The sequence below is a fragment of the Camelina sativa genome, chromosome 3 (genome assembly GCF_030686135.1).
Source record: "Camelina sativa cultivar CO46 ecotype springtype chromosome 3, ASM3068613v1".
Taxonomy (NCBI): domain Eukaryota; kingdom Viridiplantae; phylum Streptophyta; class Magnoliopsida; order Brassicales; family Brassicaceae; genus Camelina; species Camelina sativa.
Genome location: NC_141882.1, coordinates 30,467,533 through 30,491,944, shown reverse-complemented (window position 1 = coordinate 30,491,944; position 24,412 = coordinate 30,467,533). Strand labels below are relative to the sequence as shown.

Here is a 24,412-nt window from a genome sequence, read left to right as displayed (position 1 = left end):
TTCGCCCCCCCCTTCTCCTATTTAAAGACCATGTATCTCTTCTTTGTAAACCATCAAACATTTTAATAAAAACTTCTTTTCTACTTGTTTGATCTGAGAAGTGAGTAATATCTTCTCAACTTGTCTTCTTCTTAGTGTGTAATATCTAAGTTGAATTCGAGCCTGAAGTCTAGGAGATTTCCATCTCTCTTGGAAGTTCATTTCAATCCCCTTTTCATCCGCTGCATCATATTCACCCTTTCACCTTCTTCGTCGATCTTGTCTTTGCATCTTCGACCCTTTGATCATCATCATCACGACCGTTCTTCTTCAAGACCTTGGGAGTGTGTTCTTGGGAGAAGATTCCTTGCCAGGAGTCTATCAGATAGATGGGTTAACGTGCCTCCCATCTCCGGATCTCTAGTCATCAACATCGGAGACGCAATGCAAATCATGAGTAACGGTCGTTACAAAAGTGTTGAGCATCGTGTGTTCGCCAACGGTACTAATAACAGAATCTCTGTTCCTATTTTCGTGAACCCGAAACCAGAGTCATTGATCGGTCCTCTTCTTGAAGTGATCGCTAATGGAGAGAAACCGGTTTATAGAGATGTTCTTTATACCGATTAAACCAAACATTTCTTCAGAAAAGGTCACGACGGGAAGAAAACCATTGATTTCGCCAACATTTGATTTTCAATTCATCCAAAGAAGTTCTTGTATCAAAAAGATTCTTATTAATTTTGTTCGATTAAGCTTAAAGAATAAATTTGTTACAACAATTATCTTTAAAATTGCTGTTAATTTTGTGGCAGTTAGACATAATTTAAGATCTCGGTTCGGTTCGCTTCGGTTCAATGTGGAGTTAGTAATTTAATGTTGAAGAGACTCTCCCTGTAAAAGAGGGTTTCGTCTACCGAAAAGCCTTTTTTAAGGTCCTTCCTCTTTGATTTCTATTCTGCTTCGTGTGATGTGCCGTGTGGCATTTCTCTTTGTAAACCGCGAGAGTTGCAACAGCAATGGCGACGGAATCAATTTGTCTCAAGGCCGTTACTTTCGCGAAAAACCCATCAAATCAATTTCGTAAAAGACGAAAACTTTCCTGTCGAAGTCGTCCTTTTCGATTCGGTGTAATTTGCTCCAAGACATCTGATTATCAAGGTAACGCCAATTCCAATTCTCCACCGACTCTGTTGCAAAATTTCCGCAATTTCTCTTCTGAAATAGAAGTATGTCTCTCAGTTGCGTTGTGATGTGTTTTGATGATTATTCATCGATCAGTAGAATGTTCAAGATGTTTCCTTTGGTTCTGTTTTCAGATTTCCAGAGTTATGCAAGACCTTTGCGTCTCTTACCAGCTGAAGAAGTGAAAATTTGTAAAAAGAATCCATCTTTCACTGTGAACGAAACTCGATCTCTTTATAAGGTTAAGCTGCAGACAAGTAATTTGTTTGGTTCGGGGATTAGTGACATGAATGCTAGAGTTCTTATATGCTTGATAGACGAAAAGGGTGATTCGGTATTACAGACTATACCTGCAAATTTGCCATCTTTGGATTCAGAGGTTGTGGAAAATGGTGAAAGCTTCAAGTTTCAGAGAGGCTCTGTTGATGAATTCACATTTGAAGGACCAAAACTCGGCAAAATCAGAGCTTTTTGGATTGGTCTTGAGTCTGGTTAGTCTCTTTTGACATGGAACTTGGATGGATTAGTACATTATTATTTTTTTTTGTTTATGGAGTTAGCTTTTCATATTTAGGTCAATGGAGAGTTGGAGGAGTGAGCTTGTGGGTGGTTAATCCTCAGGGTAAAGAAACCGATGCAGAAACCTTTTGTTACCGATTTGATTTTGAAGTCGATGAACTCTTGCTTGGAGACAGCAGTGTCCTATCTATGGTGGAACTCAGGCCTATCCGTATCACTGAACTCACTGACACCGATCAAATCTCTTCCTCTACATCTCTGGATGTTGACCGTACAACGATTTCCAATGAGGAAAGCATGGAAGAATATGCAAACTTGAAACTCTCTCTGCTTCTCTATGATGCTATTCTCATCCTTCTTGGAAGTTCGGTCCTTTCCTTCTCCCTAGGCGAAAATTCCGCCATTGCTTTCTTCTTTGGTGGAACAATGGGATTTCTCTACTTGCTGCTTTTACAGAGATCAGTTGATGAACTGCAAGCACCGGGATCTTCTTCATCCGTAAACTCCAATCAAACACTAAGCGGAGGACTCAAGATTCCGGTCTTGACTCTTGCGTTGGCCATAGGATTGACAGTTATAGCCGTGAGAGGTCACATTGGGGGAGATCTTACTGCATTTTCAGTCACACCAAAAGAGATATTGGTGGGAACTTTGGGGTTCCTTGTATGCAAAGTAGCCGTTGTTTTGGCTGCGTTTAAGCCCTTGAAGGATGGTTCTTAACTCTTAAGAGAGCCAATGATCTGTGTTTGTAAATGACTGTGTTGTATATAACAGATATATGTAAATAAGAGATACATGTAAGTTATACCGTACATCATATAAAATAGATCAGTTTTTATACATCAAAGAATTGTCAATCCATTGATCATATCATTTTACCCATTCAAAATCATGTATGAAATTTTACTTGATTTATTTGAAGGTTATTCGAAGGTTCGTTTGTGTTTCTATCTCAGAATAACTTAATTTCATAAGATCATTAGGTTGGCATAAATTCACCAAAGCTAGTTTGATTTTTATACAATTCTATGTATTAGTGTCATTATTGACTTTGACCACAAGTATTTTTGTAACATATTCTCTGAAGAATGTATAAATATCAATTAGGACATAGCTATGAAAGTGTATGGCGTACCAAATCAATTTGTTTTCTTTAGGGTTTAGTGGGATGTCATTGTCAAAGAATTAATTAGGCAAGCAATGACTATGATTAAAAGTAAAATTTGGGGTAGAAAATTTATCATGGGTAAGGTTTTGATTTCTGAATTTAAGATAGACACTTTTTTATATCATAACTACTAACTACCATTATGTTTATGAAATTATGGTCAAATATTTACCTTTATGCATTTGTATATGAATATAAAGTTTTGTTGAAAAACCATCTCTTAAGTCGCAACTCTTGCCAGTTGCCATCATTGGTCCGTTGACATGCATAATTTGTGCTTGACACTCATCATTTACCTTTCTATTTCTATAAATATCAAAACTATTGTACTTTTTTTGGGTCAGAATAATAGTTAATTATCTAGAAATAGCAGAATATTGTTTCGCTTCTACGTAAGGTTTGGTTGAAAAGGATGAGCTAAATGTGAATAAACGATGCCATTTTTGTTAGGTTAACCATTGTTGTAATGTACTGTGTGACCTTTTTATACCAATGATATTTATTGACCGTATGTTTGTGTGTTTGTTTGCATTTTTGCATGCATATAATATAATCTCAAATATTTAAAACATCTTAAAACAATCTGTGATTTTGTCGATCAAATAACATATTAGTCTCTAATTTACCCCCAAAATTTTGGATTTGTAGAAGAGAACAAATCATCCAAAATAAGCCATTAAAAGTACACCATTTGGAACCTCTAATTATGAGTATATCCATTGACATCAATTAGTCTATTCAGCCTTTTTGTTTTCCTTTGTTTGCTTTGAGTGATATATACATGGGAAAACTTGGTATTCTTAGATCTCTCTCTTTAAACCATTGTTCTTTAGACTTTTGTCTCCAGAATTATCTTATCCCCTCCTATAAGCATGCTTTTTTTTATCAGTCTATATAAGCTTTCCTACAATTTCTTGGCCAAAGACAATTTGTTTTTCTGAGCCTAATAATCGAATACTCATCAATTCAAAATGTCACACACGAATACAACTATGAGTTAATTCTAAAAATACCACTAAGATTTAAAAAAAAAATTATTTCTAAAAATACCATCACTAGGTTTTTACAAAAAAAAAAAAAACCACTAAAATACCAGAAAACTAAAACTAAACTTTCAATTTGCAAAACTAAATCATAAATCCTGAATAATAAACCATAAATCCTAAAATTTAAAGCTTAGACCCAAAATATTAAACAATAATCCAAAATTTTAAAATATAAACTCTTAAAAACCATAATTTTATATTTGTGTTATTTTTGGATTTAAAAGTTTCTAATGATATTTTTGGGAAAAGACCTAATGATATTATTTTCAAAATAAAAACTTAATTTAATGATACTTTATGATAATATATTATTTATATTGAATACATAAAACTTTGATATATTGTTAACTTTTGTTTTGGTCTCTCTTTTTTCTCTCTCTTTGTTGCCTTCTCGAGAGAAATGAGAACATTTTGATAAATATCCTTGTACTCCTCAATTATTATAAAGGATGGATAGAAACTCATAGACACATATCGTTTTGTAAGTATTCTACATCTAATATTTGAAAATTTTGGGATACGTATTCTAAATATGCCGTGTCCCGTTCCATACGACAAATATCGTCCCCTTCTTTTAAATCTTTTTGATGAAGTGGTTGAAAAAATTGACGTATAATTTAATGTATTTTGATTTTAAATTTAATTAATTTAAAAAAACGGTGGATGTTATATAGTCCAAACATACCATTCGTAAGGCATCAATTAGCGTAAAATTTTGTTGTCCTAACAAATGAATTATACTATTTATTTAAATACCCTGACAGATTCCGCCATTTTAATAAGTACAACGGTTTTACTATAATTAACACGTCTAAGTTTGACGATTATTATGACTTTCATCCAATAAAAAGTTTGAAAAGAATCATAACATAAAACCAAATTCCATAATACTACTAATTATGTGCTAGAATTAATGAATGAATGATCTTTTATACCAAATCTTTCAAATACCAAATCTTAAACTTTTGTTTCACCACTTTTCAACAAAAAGTTAGCCCATTGACATGAAATAATCAAATGTTTCTTTCCACCGGTAAATTATCATTCCATTCACAATCTTTGAGTTTCCCCCTTAAACATATGAAAATGCATATATTGATAAATATAGTGATAGATATATCTTTTACTATTAATTTAGGTACTATTAATTTAGGTAAATTTAGTGTGTTACAAAAAAAAATCTTACAAATGGTTGACTAAAAAAAAGTGTATACAAATCTTACACACTTTTTTGACTATTTATTACTGGCTCCATTATTCAAGGTCGATAATAATAGAATATTAATCATTTTAACTATAGATTCTGTAATTACCAAAAATAAAAGTAAAATACACACTAGATTAATATACACCTACTAGTATTATTATTAATACATAAAACTTTTACTTCTTGAGTTAAAGAAACAGAGAAAGAGAAAGACAGAGAGAGAGAAACAAACCTACCAGTCACATTTTTCTGTGTTCAGAGAGCGAAGTGGAAGGTGGTTCACGTTTTTCCCTCTAATCTTCTCCCCCTCCGATTACAGTGAGATTGAACCATTTGGTTTCTGGGTTCTCATCAGTTTCTTATCGAGAGATCGGTTTACACAAGTTTTCAGAATTCTCGATCTGTTTCTTGTTTTGTTTTGTTTTTGTCTTATATATATATATGAGCTTCGGTTTTTGAAGATGGATCTATCTTCTCAACGACAATCCCCAAATGGGTCTAGGGGTTTTCGTCTCCAAGCTCCATTGGTTAGTTCCTTTCTTCGTTTCTCTCAATTTCCATTTAGTTTAGGTTTCGTAAAGATAAAGCCTTTAAAATTTTCTGGGAAAAATGTTTAGACTTTTGATATGATTGTGCCTTGAAAATTACTTCAATTTTGTTTCCTTTTTCAGAAACCCTATTCCTAATTTGGTAGTTTTTTTTCACTCCTGTTTCTGACTATTTTTTTCTGCCCTAAATGTTACCTTTTTTGTTGTTGTTGTTGTTGTTGTTGTTTCTGACTTGTGAGATTGGAATATCTTTGCAGGTGGATTCTGTATCTTGCTATTGTAGAGTAGATTCTGGTCTTAAAACAGTTGTAGAAGCAAGAAAGTTTGTTCCTGGATCAAAGCTTTGTATTCAACCTGATATCAATCCCAATGCCCACAGGCGTAAGAATTCTAAGAGGGAGAGAACTAGGATTCAACCTCCTCTTCTCCCTGGCCTCCCTGATGATCTTGCTGTTGCTTGTCTCATCCGTGTCCCTCGTGCAGAGCATAGAAAACTCAGGCTAGTCTGTAAGAGATGGTACAGGCTTGCTTCTGGCAACTTTTTTTACTCTCAGAGGAAGCTACTTGGGATGTCTGAAGAATGGGTTTATGTTTTTAAGAGGGATCGCGACGGGAAGATCTCATGGAATACTTTTGATCCAAGCTCTCAGATTTGGCAGCCGCTTCCACCTGTTCCCAGAGAATATTCAGAGGCTGTTGGGTTTGGTTGTGCTGTTTTGAGCGGTTGTCATCTTTATTTGTTTGGAGGTAAAGATCCTCTGAGAGGGTCAATGAGAAGGGTTATTTTCTACAATGCAAGGACCAACAAGTGGCACAGGGCACCTGATATGCTTAGGAAGCGGCATTTCTTTGGTTGTTGTGTCATCAACAACTGTTTGTATGTAGCTGGTGGGGAGTGTGAAGGGATTCAAAGGACACTACGCTCAGCTGAGGTTTATGATCCAAACAAGAACAGGTGGAGTTTTATTGCTGATATGAGCACAGCAATGGTGCCTCTTATCGGTGTGGTCTATGATAAAAAGTGGTTTCTCAAGGGTCTTGGGTCTCACCAACTAGTCATGAGTGAAGCTTATGACCCAGAAGTTAACTCTTGGAGCCCTGTTAGTGATGGGATGGTTTCTGGTTGGAGAAATCCATGTACTTCTCTAAACGGTCGCCTTTACGGACTGGATTGTAGGGACGGATGCAAACTCAGGGCATACGACGAGACCGCGGATTCATGGAACAAATTCATGGACAGTAAAGTTCATCTGGGAAACTCAAAGTCGCTTGAAGCTGCTGCTCTTGTTCCTCTAAACAATAAGCTTTGTATAATCCGGAACAACATGAGCATGAGTCTGGTTGATGTCTCGAATCCTGACAAGAACGACCCTCGACTGTGGGAAAACATAGCCGTAAAAGGACAGTCCAAGAACATTCTCAGTAATATATGGTCGAGTATCGCAGGGAGAGCTTTGAAGAGCCATATTGTGCATTGCCAAGTGCTTCAAGCTTGACAAAAGAAACATGAAACCTCAAACAACGGAGTCAAATTGTTCAGAAGAAACCAACCCACCTTTGACCTTCCAAGAAGAGGAGGAAGAAGGAAAATCTCTGGCATAAGAGTAATACCAATGAGAATCGTCTTCTTCTTGACAAGAACTCATGTCCGGTCTTAACAAGATCATATGAGAGAGCAAGAGGAGAGAGAGCCAAGACAGTGAGGTGGGTTACATTTGTTCACCATTTCTTCTGCTGTTAAATCTGTGTTAGTATTTTATTTATAGGAATCTCTTTTAATTGTTTTTGGCAAATTGTTATAGCGTTTTGTTTGACATTTTTGTTTTCTGTGATCTCTGTAAATCTTAAATCTTTCGTCTCTTTGGGCAATAGTTATAACATAATCTTTATTAGTTCAAAACACAAAGCAAATATTTTGAGAATACAGACACTGGAATCACAACTTGGGACATTGGAATCACAACTTAGAGTTCAGACATTGGAGTGGCGCAATCAAGCGAATTCAAGCATCTTGTAAATAGAGTTTGCTTGAGCAAGAAGGCACATCTTCGAACAAGGAAGCAGGTAAAGACTTGGTCATGAATCCGACGGAGAACACAACCGTGGAGGTGGTTTTATCAGATTTCATGGCGGTGACAGGTAACCAAAGGAAAGCCTCTTTAGCTTGGATCCCATTGAGGTCTTTAGCAATTCCGTAACTGAATTTCCCGGAGATTTTCTTGCCGAAATAAACGAGTTGATCGCCGAACTCGACGTAGCAAGGAGAATTCAGGTCAACGGTGAAAGCGCCGTCGTCTTCGGAGACAGTGTATGACTTGACGTTATCAGGAAGAAGACCTTTCGGGAACCCGAAGCGTTGGAGAAGATCGTGGATGTCATCGGCGCGGAGAGATGGAAGATCGAAATCTAGGGAAGAGGTGGAGAGAGACAAGAGAGAGAGGAAGAGACAGAAGCAGAGTGCGAGCGAAGAAGATGAAGCCATTGTTGGTTAATGAGTTGAATTACACTGAGGTTCAAAGGAGGCTTGTATATATAACAGAAACGTTGAGGGTAAAATTGGGAATTCACAAAGTTTGTAAGATTCCTTATTGAAGTTTGACTTGCCACGTGTATGAGAGGTAACATGTTCGTGATATTGGTTCCGGCGTGTAACACGCTTTATTATATTTGGGCCTGTTTGTGGATAGTATCATATTATATCATTGTTGGTCCAACTAGAGATCTAGAGATCCATATTCATACTACCTAACTTTCTTTTTTGAAGAAATTTATTTTGTAAATACTACTACTCTACTTGGGTGAATTTGCTTAAATCACCATCAATTTTATAAAAATTTATTATGGTTAATGAGTAAGTTGCAAATGGTTATTTAACGATTGAATTTTTATATATACTCTTGGCTCTTGCATAGCTATATTGTTTGATTTGCAAGATGTGTGTGTGGGTTGGTCAAGTGTTCGTTTCAATACATAAAAAGAATAAGCTCAACAATCACCATTAATTTTAAGATTATTATGGTAAATGATTAAGTTGCGAAGTAGTAGTTATTAAGAACTGAACTTTTTTATAATGACTTTTTTTTTAAGGATATTCTTGAATAGCTATGCTGTTTGATTTAAGATTTAAAATTTGCAAGATATGTGTGTGTGTGGGTGGGTTGGTAAAGTGTTCTTTTCGATACACATAAACGAATAAGTCCAAACCAATCCATTTTTTTTTTTTTTTTTAGAAATGTGTGAACCTGTTGTATTGCAGAGAATAACGATGATCAGAAGGAAAATATATACTACTATATTTCATCACTACAATGTAAATTGGTTTTTAATTTCGATTGTTCTTGATTTGTGTGAGATTGTGGTTTCATACATTTTCTCTTACATGGTTTTTGTTAAGGTTTTTGTGCTTTTTAGCCTTTCAACAAAGAATGTTATTGTTAGTATATAGAACCGGTTACACAAACGTATTTTATTAGGTAAGTTTTATTTTTCTTAGTATAATAGTCTAAATCGTTTTTGTAAAGAACTTAAGATGGTGACTCTTAATTAGATCATGTTTTAGCATTGTAGGTTGACTTTAAAAGAGATAAAGAACTACTTTTCTTCAACAATACATCTTGTTCAAACATTAGTTATATTTTAATCTGGAGTCACACAGTTGGTTGCAGTGTCTAAAATACAATTATTGTCTCCTCTACCGGCGCAGCTGCCGCTTCCGGTCGTTGAAGGGTACTCCAAACCTTATCAAGAAATATATATTTTTAATTTGATCTAATTAGTGTGAACAATTATATATTTGGTTGTTAATTATTGCATACATGTAATTTGAACTAATTATCGCTTCCACGTTAATTATTTATGTATTGTAATATAAAACTTTTTATGTTATTATAGATTTGATTTGCTGTGAATCTTGAGTCTTGACCGGCTGGCTGTAATTTTTTACGTCTATAGGATAATGTATTTTAAATACATGACATAACATGTGTTAAACGCTCAAACTAATTAAATACGACAAACATAAATATTATTTTTTCATCTTTCTATAAAATACTTAAGAAACACAACATTAATTAAAAAAAAAAAAAAAAAAAAACATATCAAGTCGGCAATCCATAAAACACTAGCGTACAAGACCTGATGATAAACGACGTACTAAAATGTACTACGCTTAATTGGATATAAAAACTACATTTACATGCATAGAGATGTATACACATGCAGCATGTGTCTCATTAATATAAAATAAAGCGAAGGGAACATTAAATAAAAGAAGGTGTAAGTGAAGAAGAGATAATCAAAGGAAGAAGATGAGAGTGAAAAGAGCAAATATTAAAAGCTCAACATCCAACCAACTCTTCTTCCTCCATCCATTACTCTTCGCTGATTCAGCTTTTCCTCCTCCTGTCCCATCTATTTAAGTTATAGCACCAGTAAATTTAATAGTCAGTAACTAATCATCGATCTAGTTATCTATGGAAATCATTTAAAAGAAATAAGTGAATTGATTAATACTTATGTGATCAAGGAGTATAAGTTAAGCTAAATTACCTTTATGTGAAGTAGATGTGGCGTTGAAATTTTCTTCAATCCTTCCTAAGCTCTCAAACTCTTTAGCCAACGTTGAGTTTCGAGGTAAATGCAGTATCGCTTTCCCATAATTAAAAGGCAAAAACGTTTAGCTAACTTAATTTATTACTAACTATTAGGAAATCGTAGTTAGATTTAAAAAAAAATCAAAAATGAATATTTTTTTTGTTGTTGTAAAAACTTCTGTAATTTTCATTTCAAAACGGTTTAATAATTGAAATGAACAATACTTAATATTTATATATGATCTATATTAAAAACGTAGAACGTACGATGGTATATATATGTGATATATCCAGAATTAGATTTTTAAAAAAGAGGAGGTAAAAACTATATTAAAAAGAAATCATTTATATTGCATAATAACCAAAACTTCAAAAATAGGAATACTTCATGCTATATATTTTGAACTTCTGTCACTTCCGTATGGTATTATAACAACTAAACCGAAGCATTCATCATGATATTTATTATAATACATATATGGATTATATATAACCTTGTATGTGATCTCCAAAAATTATACTAAAAAAGATCGAATCTTAGAAAAGAAAAAAGAAGAACTCGAACAAGAACATCCATAATACATGTGCTTATACATACTAATAAAAACAAGAGCTCCATAAAACTTTATATATATCAAATAAACTTCAACAATTAATGAGAAATATGAAGAGAGAGATAGAAACAAAAAACTTACAAATACACTCAGTGATGTTAGGAGCCGTTATATGGCAAGCGGTGGGAAGATGAGCGGCTAGGCTTGCGTTAAATTTGAGACCAAGTTGAGGATCATCTTTGTCTTTGACCAATATGCAAATGCACTTCTCACTCTTCGTTATAACTTGGCCAAACCCTGCACAACAATCTTTTGTTGGAGCCTTGGCGTCTCCTCCAACGTACGGAAGACACGTGGATAGTGCTATGAGTTGGTTCGTACACTCGTCTCTGTCCTGAGCCAGATCTGAGCTTCCAAACCCTAGCAACATGGAGGTTGTCACGATGGTTATGATTAGGGCTCTTATCGAGTACTCCATGGTTCGATGCGTTGTGTTCTCTCTTTAGATTTCTATATATGTTTGTGTCGATAATGCAATATAGATACAAACGTGTTCTCAGTCTATTTTTATGATCGTGTGTGTGTTTATATATATGGCTCTGAGAGTGTCGACGTATTGGTTGGATGATATGGATGGGATCATTTATTACGTTTAACATTTATAGTTACGTACTCAAGATAATATCATTTGAATGTGTGATGAACTGATGATTTGTATATGAGTGTTAATGATGGCTGATATATTTTTCAAAGGAATAAGCCAATTTACTGGTGAGATAATGGAAAAATAAAATAAAATTGTTTGTATCCATATCGTGGGTTCTTTGGCAAGTAGTTTCACCGGTCATAGCTTAATTTGATTTATGAAACATTGTGAGTTACTGGAGTTGTCAATCCACAGTACATACATGTGGTTCAATACATATACGATATGACGACGGCATTAAAATCTTTAGATCTGGTGAGGATATACTTAAAAATCAAATAAAAAGGACCAACTACTAAATCAAATGTCTTATACAAACATATGGATATTAGAAGCATTATAATTTAATAAATTGATACTTCTCAAAATACCAAATCTACAATTTATGACACAATGACTTTGGATCATAAGCAATTTGGATAGAGATTGAAGGTGGTGTCTGTCACATCGGAACATTTCTATTATCAATTATTCAAAAAAACCCCAATATTTTCTTGATGTAATTTCAATCATATTACACCATTTAAACCATATACAATCATAATACTAGTAAGTCTAGTATAGTAGTAATTTTTAAAGGTTGATGGCTAAATTAATGATAAGCCTAAAATTTATGAGAGGAATTAATGGTGGTCTAGCCCTTGGAACTCTGCAATCTTGCATGCATGTGATTGCCATGTTTTTCTAATTCAAGCCACCTCGAATAATTGTCCTTTTCTAGCTGGCTTATCATTTTGTTTAGTAGTATACTAGAAGTTGCGGAAACTCAAGCCTATAATTTTTTTAACCCTTTTTGGATCAGTCATTGATTAATATATATGGCTTGATAAATCTAAAAACTTAAATAGTAATAACTTTTTTTCCAAGCTTGGTGATATTCTTGCATGTGGATTTTGTAAGAAGTGGGACGAATATTAGTTTTTTACTAACTGAACGAAAGCTACACTTTTGTGGATCTAAAATCCTAGCTCAGTTTCTACTTTGGCCAATTGGTAACTTTCCTACAGTAGTGTCTATTCTAACATAAGAATCGATGAAAGCGATAGGTACCTGTTTCCCTATATAAAGATGAGATAAAAAGAGCTTGAAAACTTGGTTGAGTTAGATCACTATTTTGGGTTCATACGTAAATGGTACATTTGAGAAAGAAAAACTAACTATAATTAATCTTTTCATCTACTGATTGGAGAAATTTATTAGGATGTTCAACGAACCTAACTTTACTTCGCCGCTCAATATACGAGACACAGCTGGGTGTACACGTCTCTTTGAATATTGATCCAAACATGCCCTACGATCATCCAAAATTAATATATAAACTTGTAGTGTTTTTATGACCTGATATTTGAAACTCGTATGCGTATTTTGATGTATCTAAATCAACTACCAACTAGATTATTCAAATTGAATATTGCATATCCTTTTAATATAAAACCAGGATCATAATACATATAGTATTTACGGTTCTTTCTTTCTAAATTGCAAAACATAATAGTATTAAATTATTAATGTCTGTTACGAAGTTTTATTTCAGCCCTTTTATGAATTAGTTTCATTTTGTTTGTTTGTTTGTTTGTCATTTCTTTGATGTAAATGTACGTAATCTTGAGGCTTGACAAAATTCAGACACGTATGGGTGGTCATACTAGTAACCAAACAAAAATTAATGTAACTTCTTTGTCTTGTTCTCATCAGATTCCTCACCAAAGTACAAGTCTGTAACATATATTTATAAAGCTAATTTCAGTAATATCTACGCGTTACCCCAAAAGTTACTGGGTATGTAACACACCCAACATTTTTACTCGTTCAATCAATGTGATAATATGTTAAAAAAAACGTGAAGTGCAATTTCACTTTTCAATGATATTTTTGTAGATTGAGAAATTGAGCCTTTCTCACAGTACTAAACTAGAAACAATAACGTAGTCATATCAACATTTCTTATCAAAAGGACACTAGCTACAATGATCATCGTAGATAAGAGATTAGAACATCTTCATGTGCATTTAAAGCCTTAAGTGTAACCAGTTACTTAGGTATCTTTCAACTAGACATTATCCCTACCTAACAATAGATAGATGGCTCCCAAAACATCACTTTACTAATCCTAATTTTAGAAAAGTTTCTCTATACTCCCCCGGCTCTTGCTCAGTTCTTTTTAGGAATACATATATAATTCTTTAGATTTTTTGAAAAATACAAAATTAACTATCTCCGTTCATTTGTGATATGATGTCTTTGTCGGTCCCCATGTCATAAAACGAAGGCATAAATGGAGGTAACACAAACACGACTGCCACATACCTAAAACCTACACTTTCTCTCCATAAAGATACCACCTAATTTCTCATTCACCCTCTTAGCTGGAAAAAACCAGATAGATATTTGGTGTTGTAATCGATACAATATATAATAATATCTAACTAACAATCTTACAATGTTATTATTCAAGGGTGGGAAGGAAGATGAGATTGTGTGGACCTTGATTAAGTGTGTTATGTACCAACACCATGTGCATGTGTGAGTGAATGTGTTTGGCCAGAGTTACATTTTGACAAGCCGGACGTCGCTCTGGCCAAAGGCAGTACCACAACCTGGACATTTCCGGTGTCGGATCTCTAAGCTACGTTGGATGCATTGCTGGCAGAAGAGATGATAACATTTCACAATTACCACCTGCAATATTGTTTCAAAACAAAACAACAGTTGTTGATATGCGCTGAAAACGATTTTTTATGATGCGATATTTGACTATTGATGATGATTATGACAGTGATGAGAAAAGATTATCAAATCATTATGTCTGTCTTACGGTGAGATATAGGATGATGAGCATTGTTACCTCTTTAGGCCGATCAAAACAAACGCCACATTTGAGGATGTTTTTGCAATTCTTAACTTCTTCCTGGAGTCTCACTATTGCAGCTTCTACACTCTCAGAACCCAACTCTTCAAGCTCCTTGTTCAACTCCATAAGCTCTTCCTCAAGCTTCTTCTTCTCCCTCCTGTTCAGCAGATAGAAATTATATCAATCTGTCATAATGTAGTAACTGAGTTCAAACAAGAAAATCTGTTTTCAGTTCTACCTTTCATCATCCAATTCCAGTTTGATGTCGTTTGTCCTCCTACTGATCTGTTCATATTCCTTCTCGGATGAAGAAACAGCCGACTTGAGCCATCTGAATTCCTTGTCAGCATCAGCTACTTCCCACTTGGTGGTTTCGAGGCTGATAGCGAGGTGACGATCTTCTTGAATCAATTTATAAGCCTCAGAAAAACAGCCTTTCATCTGGGAACATCAGAGTATTAGTAAATGTCACTGATGAGAGCAGTTTTAGAGAGTTACTACAATTACATAAGAGAAAGCTTCTAACCTGTTCCTCATTATGTGTAATCCTTGCTTTTAGAGTCTCTACTGATGCATTAACTTGTTGTAGCTGCTTTTCCATTGCTTGCTTCTCAGATAAGTGAGTGTTGTAAGCATGCTTTGTCTTGACACTCTCGGAAACAAGCTGGCATCATAGATCAAACAAATAATCTACAACTGATGTGTTCAAAGGCTAGATAGAATTAAAATTAAAGGTAAGAATTGAAAAAAAGAGTAAAAACCCCATAACTTAACATCAAAATGTCCTATTAACACTAGAACTTACCTTGATATTATAATCATCCCGCTCAGCCACCTGCTGCAACAAATTTTGGTTCTGTGTCTGCATGTCTTCATAGGCTTGACCGATAGTCTATGGAAACAAAGTATTGATGAGACACATACACATGTTTTAGATTTTAATACACTCCTTCAAAATCAAAATGAGAAAGAACGGGCAGAAGGATGATTGCAAGATACCTCCATTTCAGCAATGCATGCCTCTGCCTCCTGCTCTTTAACTTTAATACCCTCCTTAAGTTCCAAAACCTCCCTGCAAATAATACTGATTAATGCCCCCCAAAACGGTGAAAAGTATAAGATGAATGAACTTGGATGTGGTAACAAAAGAGAGTATACCTCTCAGAAAGATCTAACTGAGTCCTCAATTCAGCAATTTCAGCCTTCGCGGTAGCAAGCCTTTCTTGGCAAGCAGTTTCCGTCTCATGAGCCGCTTTCACTCTCAATTCAAGAAAGTGTTCATCTAAAACGTTTTTCAGCTCTTCAGCCTGAGCTTGGGCTTTCCGTTGTGATTCCTTGATTTCTGCCAATCCTCTGAAAGTGGAAAGCACAAATCTCATGTTTTCAGCAAAAATTGAAGAGCTCATGTACAGTCAAATGGTCACATACCTTTCATCATTACACTCACGAGTACAGATGCTTGCAAGATTTTGCAGTTCCAATTTTTCTTTCAGAAGTTTCTCAATCTGCAACGTTACAATTGACATTCAGACTCTTACTGCTAATTTTTCTGGAGTTTAAGTATCCATGAATTCCTAACAGAGAAAAGATAACTACGCAAGCGGATGAGTCAAGTGCCTAAGATACGATTGGAGAGAGGTATGTAAATAGAGTAAAAGAACATGGTAATTACCGAAAAGAAAAATTGGAGTAGATGGGTTAAAGGACATAAAGAAAACTTACTAGAGCCTTGAGAGATTTAATTTCGGCCATCTGTTCGGCACATTTATCCTCTATACCCTTCTGTTCGTCTGCCTTTGTTAACAAGAGAAAATCAATATTTCAGGGAGCAGTTCAATACAAAGGAAAAAAAATAGTTGAAGCAAAGCATTTTCATATACAAGGGAAAGAGATTCTATTTTTATTTCGATGTTATACCGGTTAATGTTGCATATAAAGTTGTATATTAGTCAAAGCCTTTGCATTGACAATAACGCACAAAACAGTCAATATAGAATAGCTGAAACTCAACAAAATCTTTTCACTTCTCCTCATCTTATTAGCATTCTAATTCTAGAAAAGAACAGCATGTGCCACATTATTAATTGAGTAGCCTGCTCCCTACAAGTAATTCATGCAGTGACCAAATAGTCCACAAAACAAACAAATTATACAAAGTCGATGGCAGGAAAAACAGAGAAATATTATACCGAATATAATAAGCTGTGGTTGCGTTCAAACCTTGTTACTTAACGAAACTCTCAGCGACTGAGCTTGTTCACGCAGGTAAAGAGCATCATGTGCAGTGTCTTTCCACCGTTTTAGCTGTGTTTCCATCATTTCCATCTCCTTAGATAAGGTTGATGCCATTGCAATAAACTCACTTTTAATATCTTGCCGCTCTGAAACATGGAAAAAATATTTTACAGAGAACGAAAGTAAAGCATTGCATAGACAATGATTACTGAAATGGATTGAAAATTACCAGAATCTTGAATAGCTTCTTCCGTTTCAAGCTCTAATCCATTCTTTTCAACTATACAACTCTGCAACTTCTGTTCCAGCACTTCAATTCTAGAACCAACAGTGGTAGTCTTATGGTTAGCCGCCTCAAGGGATTCTGCCCTTAGATTTAGTTCCTTCTCCCGTCTCATTACAAATGACCTTTCAGCCTGAAGCAGAGGTTAGACAAAGATGGACAAAATCTTCACCCACTTATTAGGGATAGAAACACCGGCAAAATTGAATAAGATGCTGACCTGAATAGCCTCAGTCAGAATTTTATACCGGTCCAGTTCAGCATTCCAGTGATGAAGTTGATCTTTGATCAAACTATACAGTCTAGACGAGTATATATACTGGTCATCCTTTAGCTCATTCTACATCCAGTAAGTAAAACATATCACTGTTAACTGCAACTATTGCTCTTAGAAATTTCCTTTTCCCTAAATTCTATAGATATACCTCAATATCTTGACATTGTCTTGACAGGGAAAGGTTATACTCTTGTGCGGCTTGAAGCTCAGACAGACGACCTTCTGCCATTATCTAGATTAATTATTCAAAAAAAATTATAAGCTTACACGTGGGAAGAAAACATAAACATGAACCAGTCTATCTATCAAATATCAATGATGTATTACCTTTATTTCATCAATTGAGTCCTTCAATTCACGCAACATTTTCTTATCTACTGGCTTCTCAGGAGAAAGACTTCCATTAGCTATTGCTGGTGATGTTACATAACCTTCACATGCAGCATCCTTCTGCATTTTCAGATTTATCAATTTTCTTCTATTTTCTTCAAGCTCAGCCTTGATTTCTTCCAGTTGACCTTTAATAACCAAAGATACCCAATAGTCAGAGAGCAATTATGAAATGTTAACATGCTAATTAACATAAATTCTTACATCCCAGTTCCAGCGTTCAAAATGGAAAAGGTGCTATGCTTATAGAAACAAACAGCTGATTTCTCATGTTGTCTAGAATCATGAAATATATAACCTTTGAGGTGTTTAAGCTCGGATTGATCTGTTGAATGGCTGCTTATGTATGTCTGAATTTGCTCGGTATGTTCTTTGTGCCTCACATGCAAAGCATCAATTATCTCACGCAAGTTTTTGGCCTCCTCTTTCATCAAATCATTAATGTCAGACAACTGGATGGTGGCATCTGAAAAAAAAAAAAGTCTGTCAATTGCCTATAGCCATTAAAAAAAAAAATGAAATCGACAATTGGAACACCAACCAACCTTCTGCCGATTTCACAGCATGTAAATTTTGTGATATGCTTTCAGCTTTCGCCCTCTGTGTAGCAATGGTTTTTTCAAAGAGTCCCATCAACTCCATAGTAGAGGAGTGACGCAAAGCAAGAGCTTCTTCAACCTTCCTTACTACCTCATCACTATTTCTAGTATCTAAGGAATCTACTTGGAGAAGTCTACACAGAAACGTTTCATCAGCAGGGCATGGCGGAACTGAACCTAGATTACATGGAGACAGATATCTTAATTGTTACGCAAATGTAAGCAACTAATATACTTAAAGAAGTAGGAGAACTCCTATAAACACCTCGCTTTTTATCTACAATGTCCAAGTAGTTTAGAGCCTCATGATTAGCCCCGGCACGAACTCCAAGCAATATCAGATCATCCACCAACTAAATCGTCAAAAAAGCACAAATAAAACCATATATCCTCTGAGTTAAAATTAGGTATTCTACAAATACAAAGAGGAACTCGACCACCTGAAAACCAAGTAATTGCTGACCTGATTCCAAAGCCGGTTAACTGAGATAAGTTCATCATCATAAGATGTTTGGTTGATATGCAACTCTTGGATCTTGGTTTCAACATCGTAGAGGTGTTTCTTCTGAAGGTCTAATTGCTGGACCAGTTTCTGATTCTGAAGCTGTAGAACGGTGGCATCAACCTGAAAAACAACATGCACCAAAGAAACTCACTCTTACTGTCTTACATAATCCTTATTGGCATCATTCTGACACTGCAACTATACACACAACACATTTTCACACCGCTTTCAAATCAATTTCATTATAGAGAAGTATTCAATGAACGGGCTCAACGAGAAGTCTCAATCGCAAAAAAAGCTTACACTTTTAGCGATGGGATGAGAAGGTGAGGAATTACGGGACATGGAAGTCGGAGAAACGGAGTCCATAAGATGAGGCTTCTTCTGCATCGGCTCGTCCGATTCCTGATTCTCCATAACACTCGAAAAGTAACCCAAAAAAAAACCCTAAAAATTGAGCTGGTTCAGGCAGAAACTCTAAAGTCTAAAAATTTAAGCAATATATATGTCTCGTTGACAGAGAATCGCTAAATTGAGTTATACGGACGTCCAGAGGCGGAGGAGGTGTCGCCGGAGAATCTTCTGAGCTTTTCTCTCTAGTCGACTGATTTTGTTTTGTTTTTTTGTTTTTTTTTTTCTAACAAAGAGACAAAAACTCTTCAAACGGCGTCGTTAAGCTATTACAAAGGCTTATTGGGCCTACACTAGGTGAATATAAATAAAATAAAAGCCCAACAACGCAATTTGAATAGAGACTTAGGGTGTATTCAAACTATAATTTTGGAGAATTTGATGGGATTTAGGAAATTTAGAATTTTGATAGATTTTAGAGAAGTTCATATATTTTTTTGTAAAATTCTTTCAAATCCCACCTAAAACCATGAGATTTAGATTATTGTATTTTAAACTAAACAAATCATCCAAAATCCTCCAGAATCCTAAAAATTATTAAAATCCTAATCCACAAAACTGTTTTGAATAACAGTGGATTTTAAAGTAGATTTTTAAATCATCAGTTCAATAACAGTGGATTTTAATGGATTTTAAAGTATATTTTTAAATCATCAGTTTAATAACAATAGATTTTAATAGACTTTTTAAACTTCATGATTGAATAAAATAGAATTTGTAAATTTCACACAAATCACTTAAAATGTCAAGTTGAATACACCCCCCTAAGAGATATATTGAAGTTAGCTTGATATTTGTTTTTTCCTCTGAATGATTCATTGATAATAACTTCAAAGTAAAATATAAAGGCCGACCAGGAAATTAATCCTTCCAGAGACTTAAGCCGGCGAGTAGAAGATCTTCCCGGTGACTAAGACTAAACAAGGTGAGCTAAGGGGAAACAACCCAGACAGGCAAATCACACAACATTCATTCACTTCCCGAAACAGAATCAAAAGGTCCAAAAAAAAGAAAACCTAAATCTTATGAAAACAATTAAAACAAATTTGAGACAAAAACAAAACACACAACATGTTAACTTGCAAGAATTTCCTTTACCACTAGTTAGAACCGAATAAGCATGACGTGCGACCCTTTACGTTGCTTTAAAGGGGAGCTAGCTTGATTCTAACATAATTATTTTTCCGAAAATACCACTAAACAAATTTAATAAAATCAGTTTGATTCAACATGTTTCAGATTCGTGCAGTTAAAAATAGTAAAATGAGAATCTAATATATACTAAAGTATCAGATTATTAATATTTTAACTTTTTAATAATATGGGTTCAAACTCATCCCGTCATACAACTCACCTTGCAAAATAATTCGTCCATACTATTCTAAAAATTTAATATGTTTTCTGTATAAGGGCATCATTAATGGGAGAACTTTTTTTTGTGTTCTTAGATTAAATATATAGTGAAAATAATGTTAGATCAGTTGTTAAGATCATAGGTAAAAAAAATGGGAGAACTAATTATGGTGTTCTTAGAATAAAGATATAGTGAAATAATATTCATAAACATTTTACAAATTATAAAAACTTATAAAATAACATTTAAATTGCTTACTTATATAAAAGCAATTGTATACTTATAAATTAATATAATATTCATAAACATTTTACAAATTATAAAAACTTATAAATTAACATTTAAATTGCATACTTATATAAAAGCAATTATATACTTATAAATTAATATAATATTCTTAAACATATTACAATTATAAAAACTTATAAATTAACATTTAAATTGCTTACTTATACAAAAGCAATTGTATACTTATAAATTAATATAATATTCTTAAACATATTACAATTATAAAAACTTATAAATTAACATTTAAATTGCATACTTATATAAAAGCAATTATATACTTATAAATTAATATAATATTCTTAAACATATTACAATTATAAAAACTTATAAATTAACATTTAAATTGCATACTTATATAAAATCAATTATATACTTATAAATTAATATAATATTCTTAAAGATATACAATTATAAAAACTTATAAATTAACATTTAAATTGCATACTTATATAAATGAAATATTTTCTTTTTTTCCAAAAAATCTCGTCCAATCACATAAAACCACGTCAAATAAGAACTGGGCTTAAATCAGTTCTACATAAAGAACTAAAAAAAGTGTTCTAAGCCACTATTCATTATTTTTATAATTTTTTTGGGCTTAGAACACCCTTAGTGTTCTCCCATTAATGATGGCCTAACGCACCAAATTTAAAATATCTGTTAAAAGTATTCAACAAGATCATGAGACAGTGACAATTTAAAATGATTTGTTTATTCTCAATTAGGGTCTCCGTTGTTTCTCTTCAGATGTTAAAAAAACGATCATATGACATTTTTCAAGGACCCTAATCTCGTAAGTCTAGCTTAGATCTTAACTAAAAAAAACAAAAAGATTTCGTATAAGAATGTCCAAGAACAACTTGTATATTACATAATACACGCCAAGGAAAACACCATCGCAGATTCGCAATAATTATGTTTTAAGTAATATGATTTTGTATAACCGGTCCACAACATACTTCAACAGTAGTAGTTAGTCAACTATGTAGCTTATAGTGTGAAATGTTTTTTGATTTTTTTGAATTAAATTATAACATATACACCTCGAAAGTCATTGCTTCTAGACTATATTATATAAGTCAACATTAAACTTACAACAATTCCAGCAAGTTGAATTTTCTTTATGTCATATTTCTTACTCCCAAAGTCTCATTTTACACATTTCACACAAATTAAGAAAACATTAAAATATATATGTCTTTATTTAATAAATGTTGAATGGGTTAATTTAGTTATAAATTAAGGATAAAACTAGTAAATCTAATGTAAAATATCTATTGGAAATATAAAACTATACATTAAAAATATTAAATGATACTTTTTGTAAAACAAAAAAAAACTCTAAAATGACACTTTTTGTAAAACAGAATGTGTATAAAATATAGTGCATTTTCATTGTTCCTTAGCAATTATAAATTATGTGTAACTTTGATACCAAACGTATATTTGATGTTGATAAAAAGAAAGTATCACAAAAATGACAACTTATAAACATATTAAAAAGAAAAAAAGAAAGTTCAATTTTTTTTTTTTTTGTCAATAAGAAAGTTCAATTTAGAATAAGATTTTCAGTGGGAATGGCCGAATGGACCAATGACAGATAATAATAAGAATTGTCTTTATGAAGGGGTTTTTTTTTTCTTTCGTGGATCTCACGAAAAGAAACATTAAAGATGAAACTGTGTCTCTCTTAAACATATTCCACAAACGTGACAAAAATATAGACTATCTACAGTTTGATCAATTTTTGTGGATTTTACAAATTATTAATAAGTCTTTGTTTGAACGTACGGAACGGAGGGAAAGTGGAAGAACTGGGGCCATGCCAATGGGTTTTTCTGATGAAGTCAGGCCACGCTCCAAAAGTCCAAGATCACTATTAAGTATTAACATATACATACACTGTAGTTGGTAGGTTGGTAGGTGAACTACGACAAATACATTTAGCTTTCTTGCGTATTAAAGGGTCCGTAATAGGCCTTCAGGAATGGAGTTACATTTTCGTTGTATTACACTATACAAAAACTATAGAGAATGGAATGAAACAAAATAGAAAGCGAATAAAGCAAAAGCGTGATACATACCCTCAGGAAAATGATAGCCATAACCCATAACCCTATGATCATACCGACTAAAAGAAAAGTAAAATATACAACTCTTTTTTAAATTTACTAATGGACTAGTCCGTCATAATGATTAAAAATTTCTCAAAGTTGTAAGAAAAAATAATTCACTTAAAAGAATAATGCGCATAATCGTGCAAAAAGAAAACAACTATACCTATTCTTATGATTTATTTTTTCAGATTATGTTAAAGATGATATTTCAAAAAGAGTTTGTGAGTATGACTTCACCGTAAATCATACGACTGGATGACGCAATGATTATGATAGTACTTCACACGCATCATCACACATGGAATACACATCAACCACATCACACTTCTTTGAATTTAATTATGTAAATAAACTATATAAAAAGCTAGTCCATTCCCTCGTCAATGTTCTTTAACTAATTCACAAAATCAAACGAATCCACGATTAATTAATATAAAGATATCTTTGTTTTTTTCTTTCTAGAAAGATGTCTAACATATATAAATACCATCACATACCTTCTTGTTCTCTACACCATTTATATAAACAAACCATCCATAGTAACCAAAACCACACAACAAAACACATGGCTAAGCTTATTTTCCTTCTCGCCGTCCAAATCCTCCTCCTCGTCGTCGTTTCTTCTTCCGGAGACGGTGAGGACTTCGCTAGAACCATGGACCGGAAACTTCTCGGTCTCCATAGAAAAGAGAAGCTAACCCATTTCAAAGTCTATTGGCACGACATCTTAAGCGGTCCAAACCCAACTTCCATCATGATCCAGCCACCGGTAACAAACACTTCCTACTTCGGAGCCATCTCTATGATCGACAACGCTTTGACGGCGAAAGTTCCGATGAACTCCACGGTGTTGGGACAGGCTCAAGGGTTTTACGCCGGAGCGGCCCAAAAGGAGTTGGGATTTCTGATGGCGATGAACTTTGCTTTCAAGACAGGGAAATATAACGGAAGCACGATCACGATCCTTGGTCGGAACACGGCGATGTCGGAGGTTAGAGAGATGCCGATCGTCGGAGGAAGTGGGCTTTTCCGATTTGCTAGAGGCTATGTTGAGGCTAGGACAAAGTGGATTAATCTCAAGAACGGAGATGCTACTGTAGAATATAGTTGTTACGTGTTGCATTATTGAGGTTAAGGATATTTTTGTCGTTTTTATATATTTAATTTGACTACGCAATAATTAATAAAAACAGATTTCAATCTATCGTGTTTTCTTTAGTTTTTTTGGCATTTGGCTTTATGGTTTGTGTGTGGTGGACGTTGCGTGGGAGTTGTAATAATATATATCTAATTTTATTTTTGAGATTATGAGGAGCTTTTGAAAATAATTAAGGTGGTTTGAAGTGATAATATATTTCAATTTAGATATACTGTATGTTGTTTTATGTTTTTGGACCGACATTCTTACGGACAAGAATTCTAAAGACCATTATAACTATATGGACACATCATAAATTTGACAACTAAAAATGAAGTAAGAATGTATTATAGTATTTGCTGATGACCAAAAAAATAAATGTATAGTATTTGTGATCGTAAAATACTAGTAGGATTTAAGAGCGCAAATTTTTTTTTATATACTATATGAATAGCATATT

At 33.9% G+C, this 24,412-nt stretch overlaps 4 protein-coding genes and 2 pseudogenes across 9 annotated transcripts; 3 read left to right on the top strand and 3 right to left on the bottom strand.

Annotated features, from left to right (window-relative positions):
• Positions 1 to 886: 886 nt before the first annotated feature.
• LOC104778398 (uncharacterized) lies at positions 887 to 2,530 on the top strand. The gene is made up of 3 exons (XM_010502838.3): positions 887 to 1,140; positions 1,299 to 1,655; positions 1,739 to 2,530. The coding sequence occupies exons 1-3, from the start codon at positions 999 to 1,001 to the stop codon at positions 2,401 to 2,403; spliced, it is 1,164 nt and encodes a 387-aa protein (XP_010501140.2). The 5' UTR covers positions 887 to 998; the 3' UTR covers positions 2,404 to 2,530.
• Positions 2,531 to 5,273: 2,743 nt separating this feature from the next.
• LOC104778397 (F-box/kelch-repeat protein At1g55270) lies at positions 5,274 to 7,552 on the top strand. The gene is made up of 2 exons (XM_010502837.3): positions 5,274 to 5,631; positions 5,910 to 7,552. The coding sequence occupies exons 1-2, from the start codon at positions 5,566 to 5,568 to the stop codon at positions 7,146 to 7,148; spliced, it is 1,305 nt and encodes a 434-aa protein (XP_010501139.1). The 5' UTR covers positions 5,274 to 5,565; the 3' UTR covers positions 7,149 to 7,552.
• Positions 7,522 to 8,134, bottom strand: LOC104778395 (uncharacterized). The gene has a single exon (XM_010502836.3). The coding sequence runs from the start codon at positions 8,132 to 8,134 to the stop codon at positions 7,655 to 7,657; it is 480 nt and encodes a 159-aa protein (XP_010501138.1). The 3' UTR covers positions 7,522 to 7,654.
• Positions 8,135 to 9,659: 1,525 nt separating this feature from the next.
• LOC104778394 (non-specific lipid transfer protein GPI-anchored 6-like) lies at positions 9,660 to 11,496 on the bottom strand (annotated as a pseudogene). The gene is made up of 3 exons (XR_015594627.1): positions 10,940 to 11,496; positions 10,201 to 10,299; positions 9,660 to 10,062 (listed from the first exon to the last, which is right to left on the bottom strand). The product of XR_015594627.1 is annotated as a non-specific lipid transfer protein GPI-anchored 6-like (transcript).
• A 2,328-nt stretch (positions 11,497 to 13,824) lies between these two features.
• LOC104778393 (E3 ubiquitin-protein ligase BRE1-like 2) lies at positions 13,825 to 19,300 on the bottom strand. Of its 4 annotated transcripts, none has more exons than XR_015594625.1 (19): positions 18,948 to 19,294; positions 18,603 to 18,764; positions 18,405 to 18,492; positions 18,086 to 18,316; positions 17,839 to 18,006; positions 17,478 to 17,668; positions 17,299 to 17,382; positions 17,094 to 17,213; positions 16,820 to 17,006; positions 16,545 to 16,736; positions 16,078 to 16,149; positions 15,784 to 15,860; positions 15,514 to 15,708; positions 15,355 to 15,427; positions 15,161 to 15,247; positions 14,882 to 15,019; positions 14,594 to 14,796; positions 14,350 to 14,512; positions 13,825 to 14,183 (listed from the first exon to the last, which is right to left on the bottom strand). XR_015594625.1 is itself a non-coding variant. In XM_010502832.3 (19 exons), exons 1-19 carry the CDS (start codon positions 19,059 to 19,061, stop codon positions 14,052 to 14,054), a joined length of 2,646 nt encoding a protein of 881 aa, XP_010501134.1. In that variant the 5' UTR covers positions 19,062 to 19,300; the 3' UTR covers positions 13,825 to 14,051. The 4 variants fall into 4 exon arrangements, 1 of the variants encoding a protein (XP_010501134.1); XR_015594626.1 differs by having other exon boundaries at positions 16,078 to 16,145; XR_015594624.1 differs by having other exon boundaries at positions 16,078 to 16,145; positions 16,576 to 16,736.
• Positions 19,301 to 23,191: 3,891 nt separating this feature from the next.
• On the top strand, positions 23,192 to 24,142 carry LOC104778392 (dirigent protein 20 pseudogene; annotated as a pseudogene). The gene has a single exon (XR_015594623.1). The product of XR_015594623.1 is annotated as a dirigent protein 20 pseudogene (transcript).
• Positions 24,143 to 24,412: the final 270 nt, after the last annotated feature.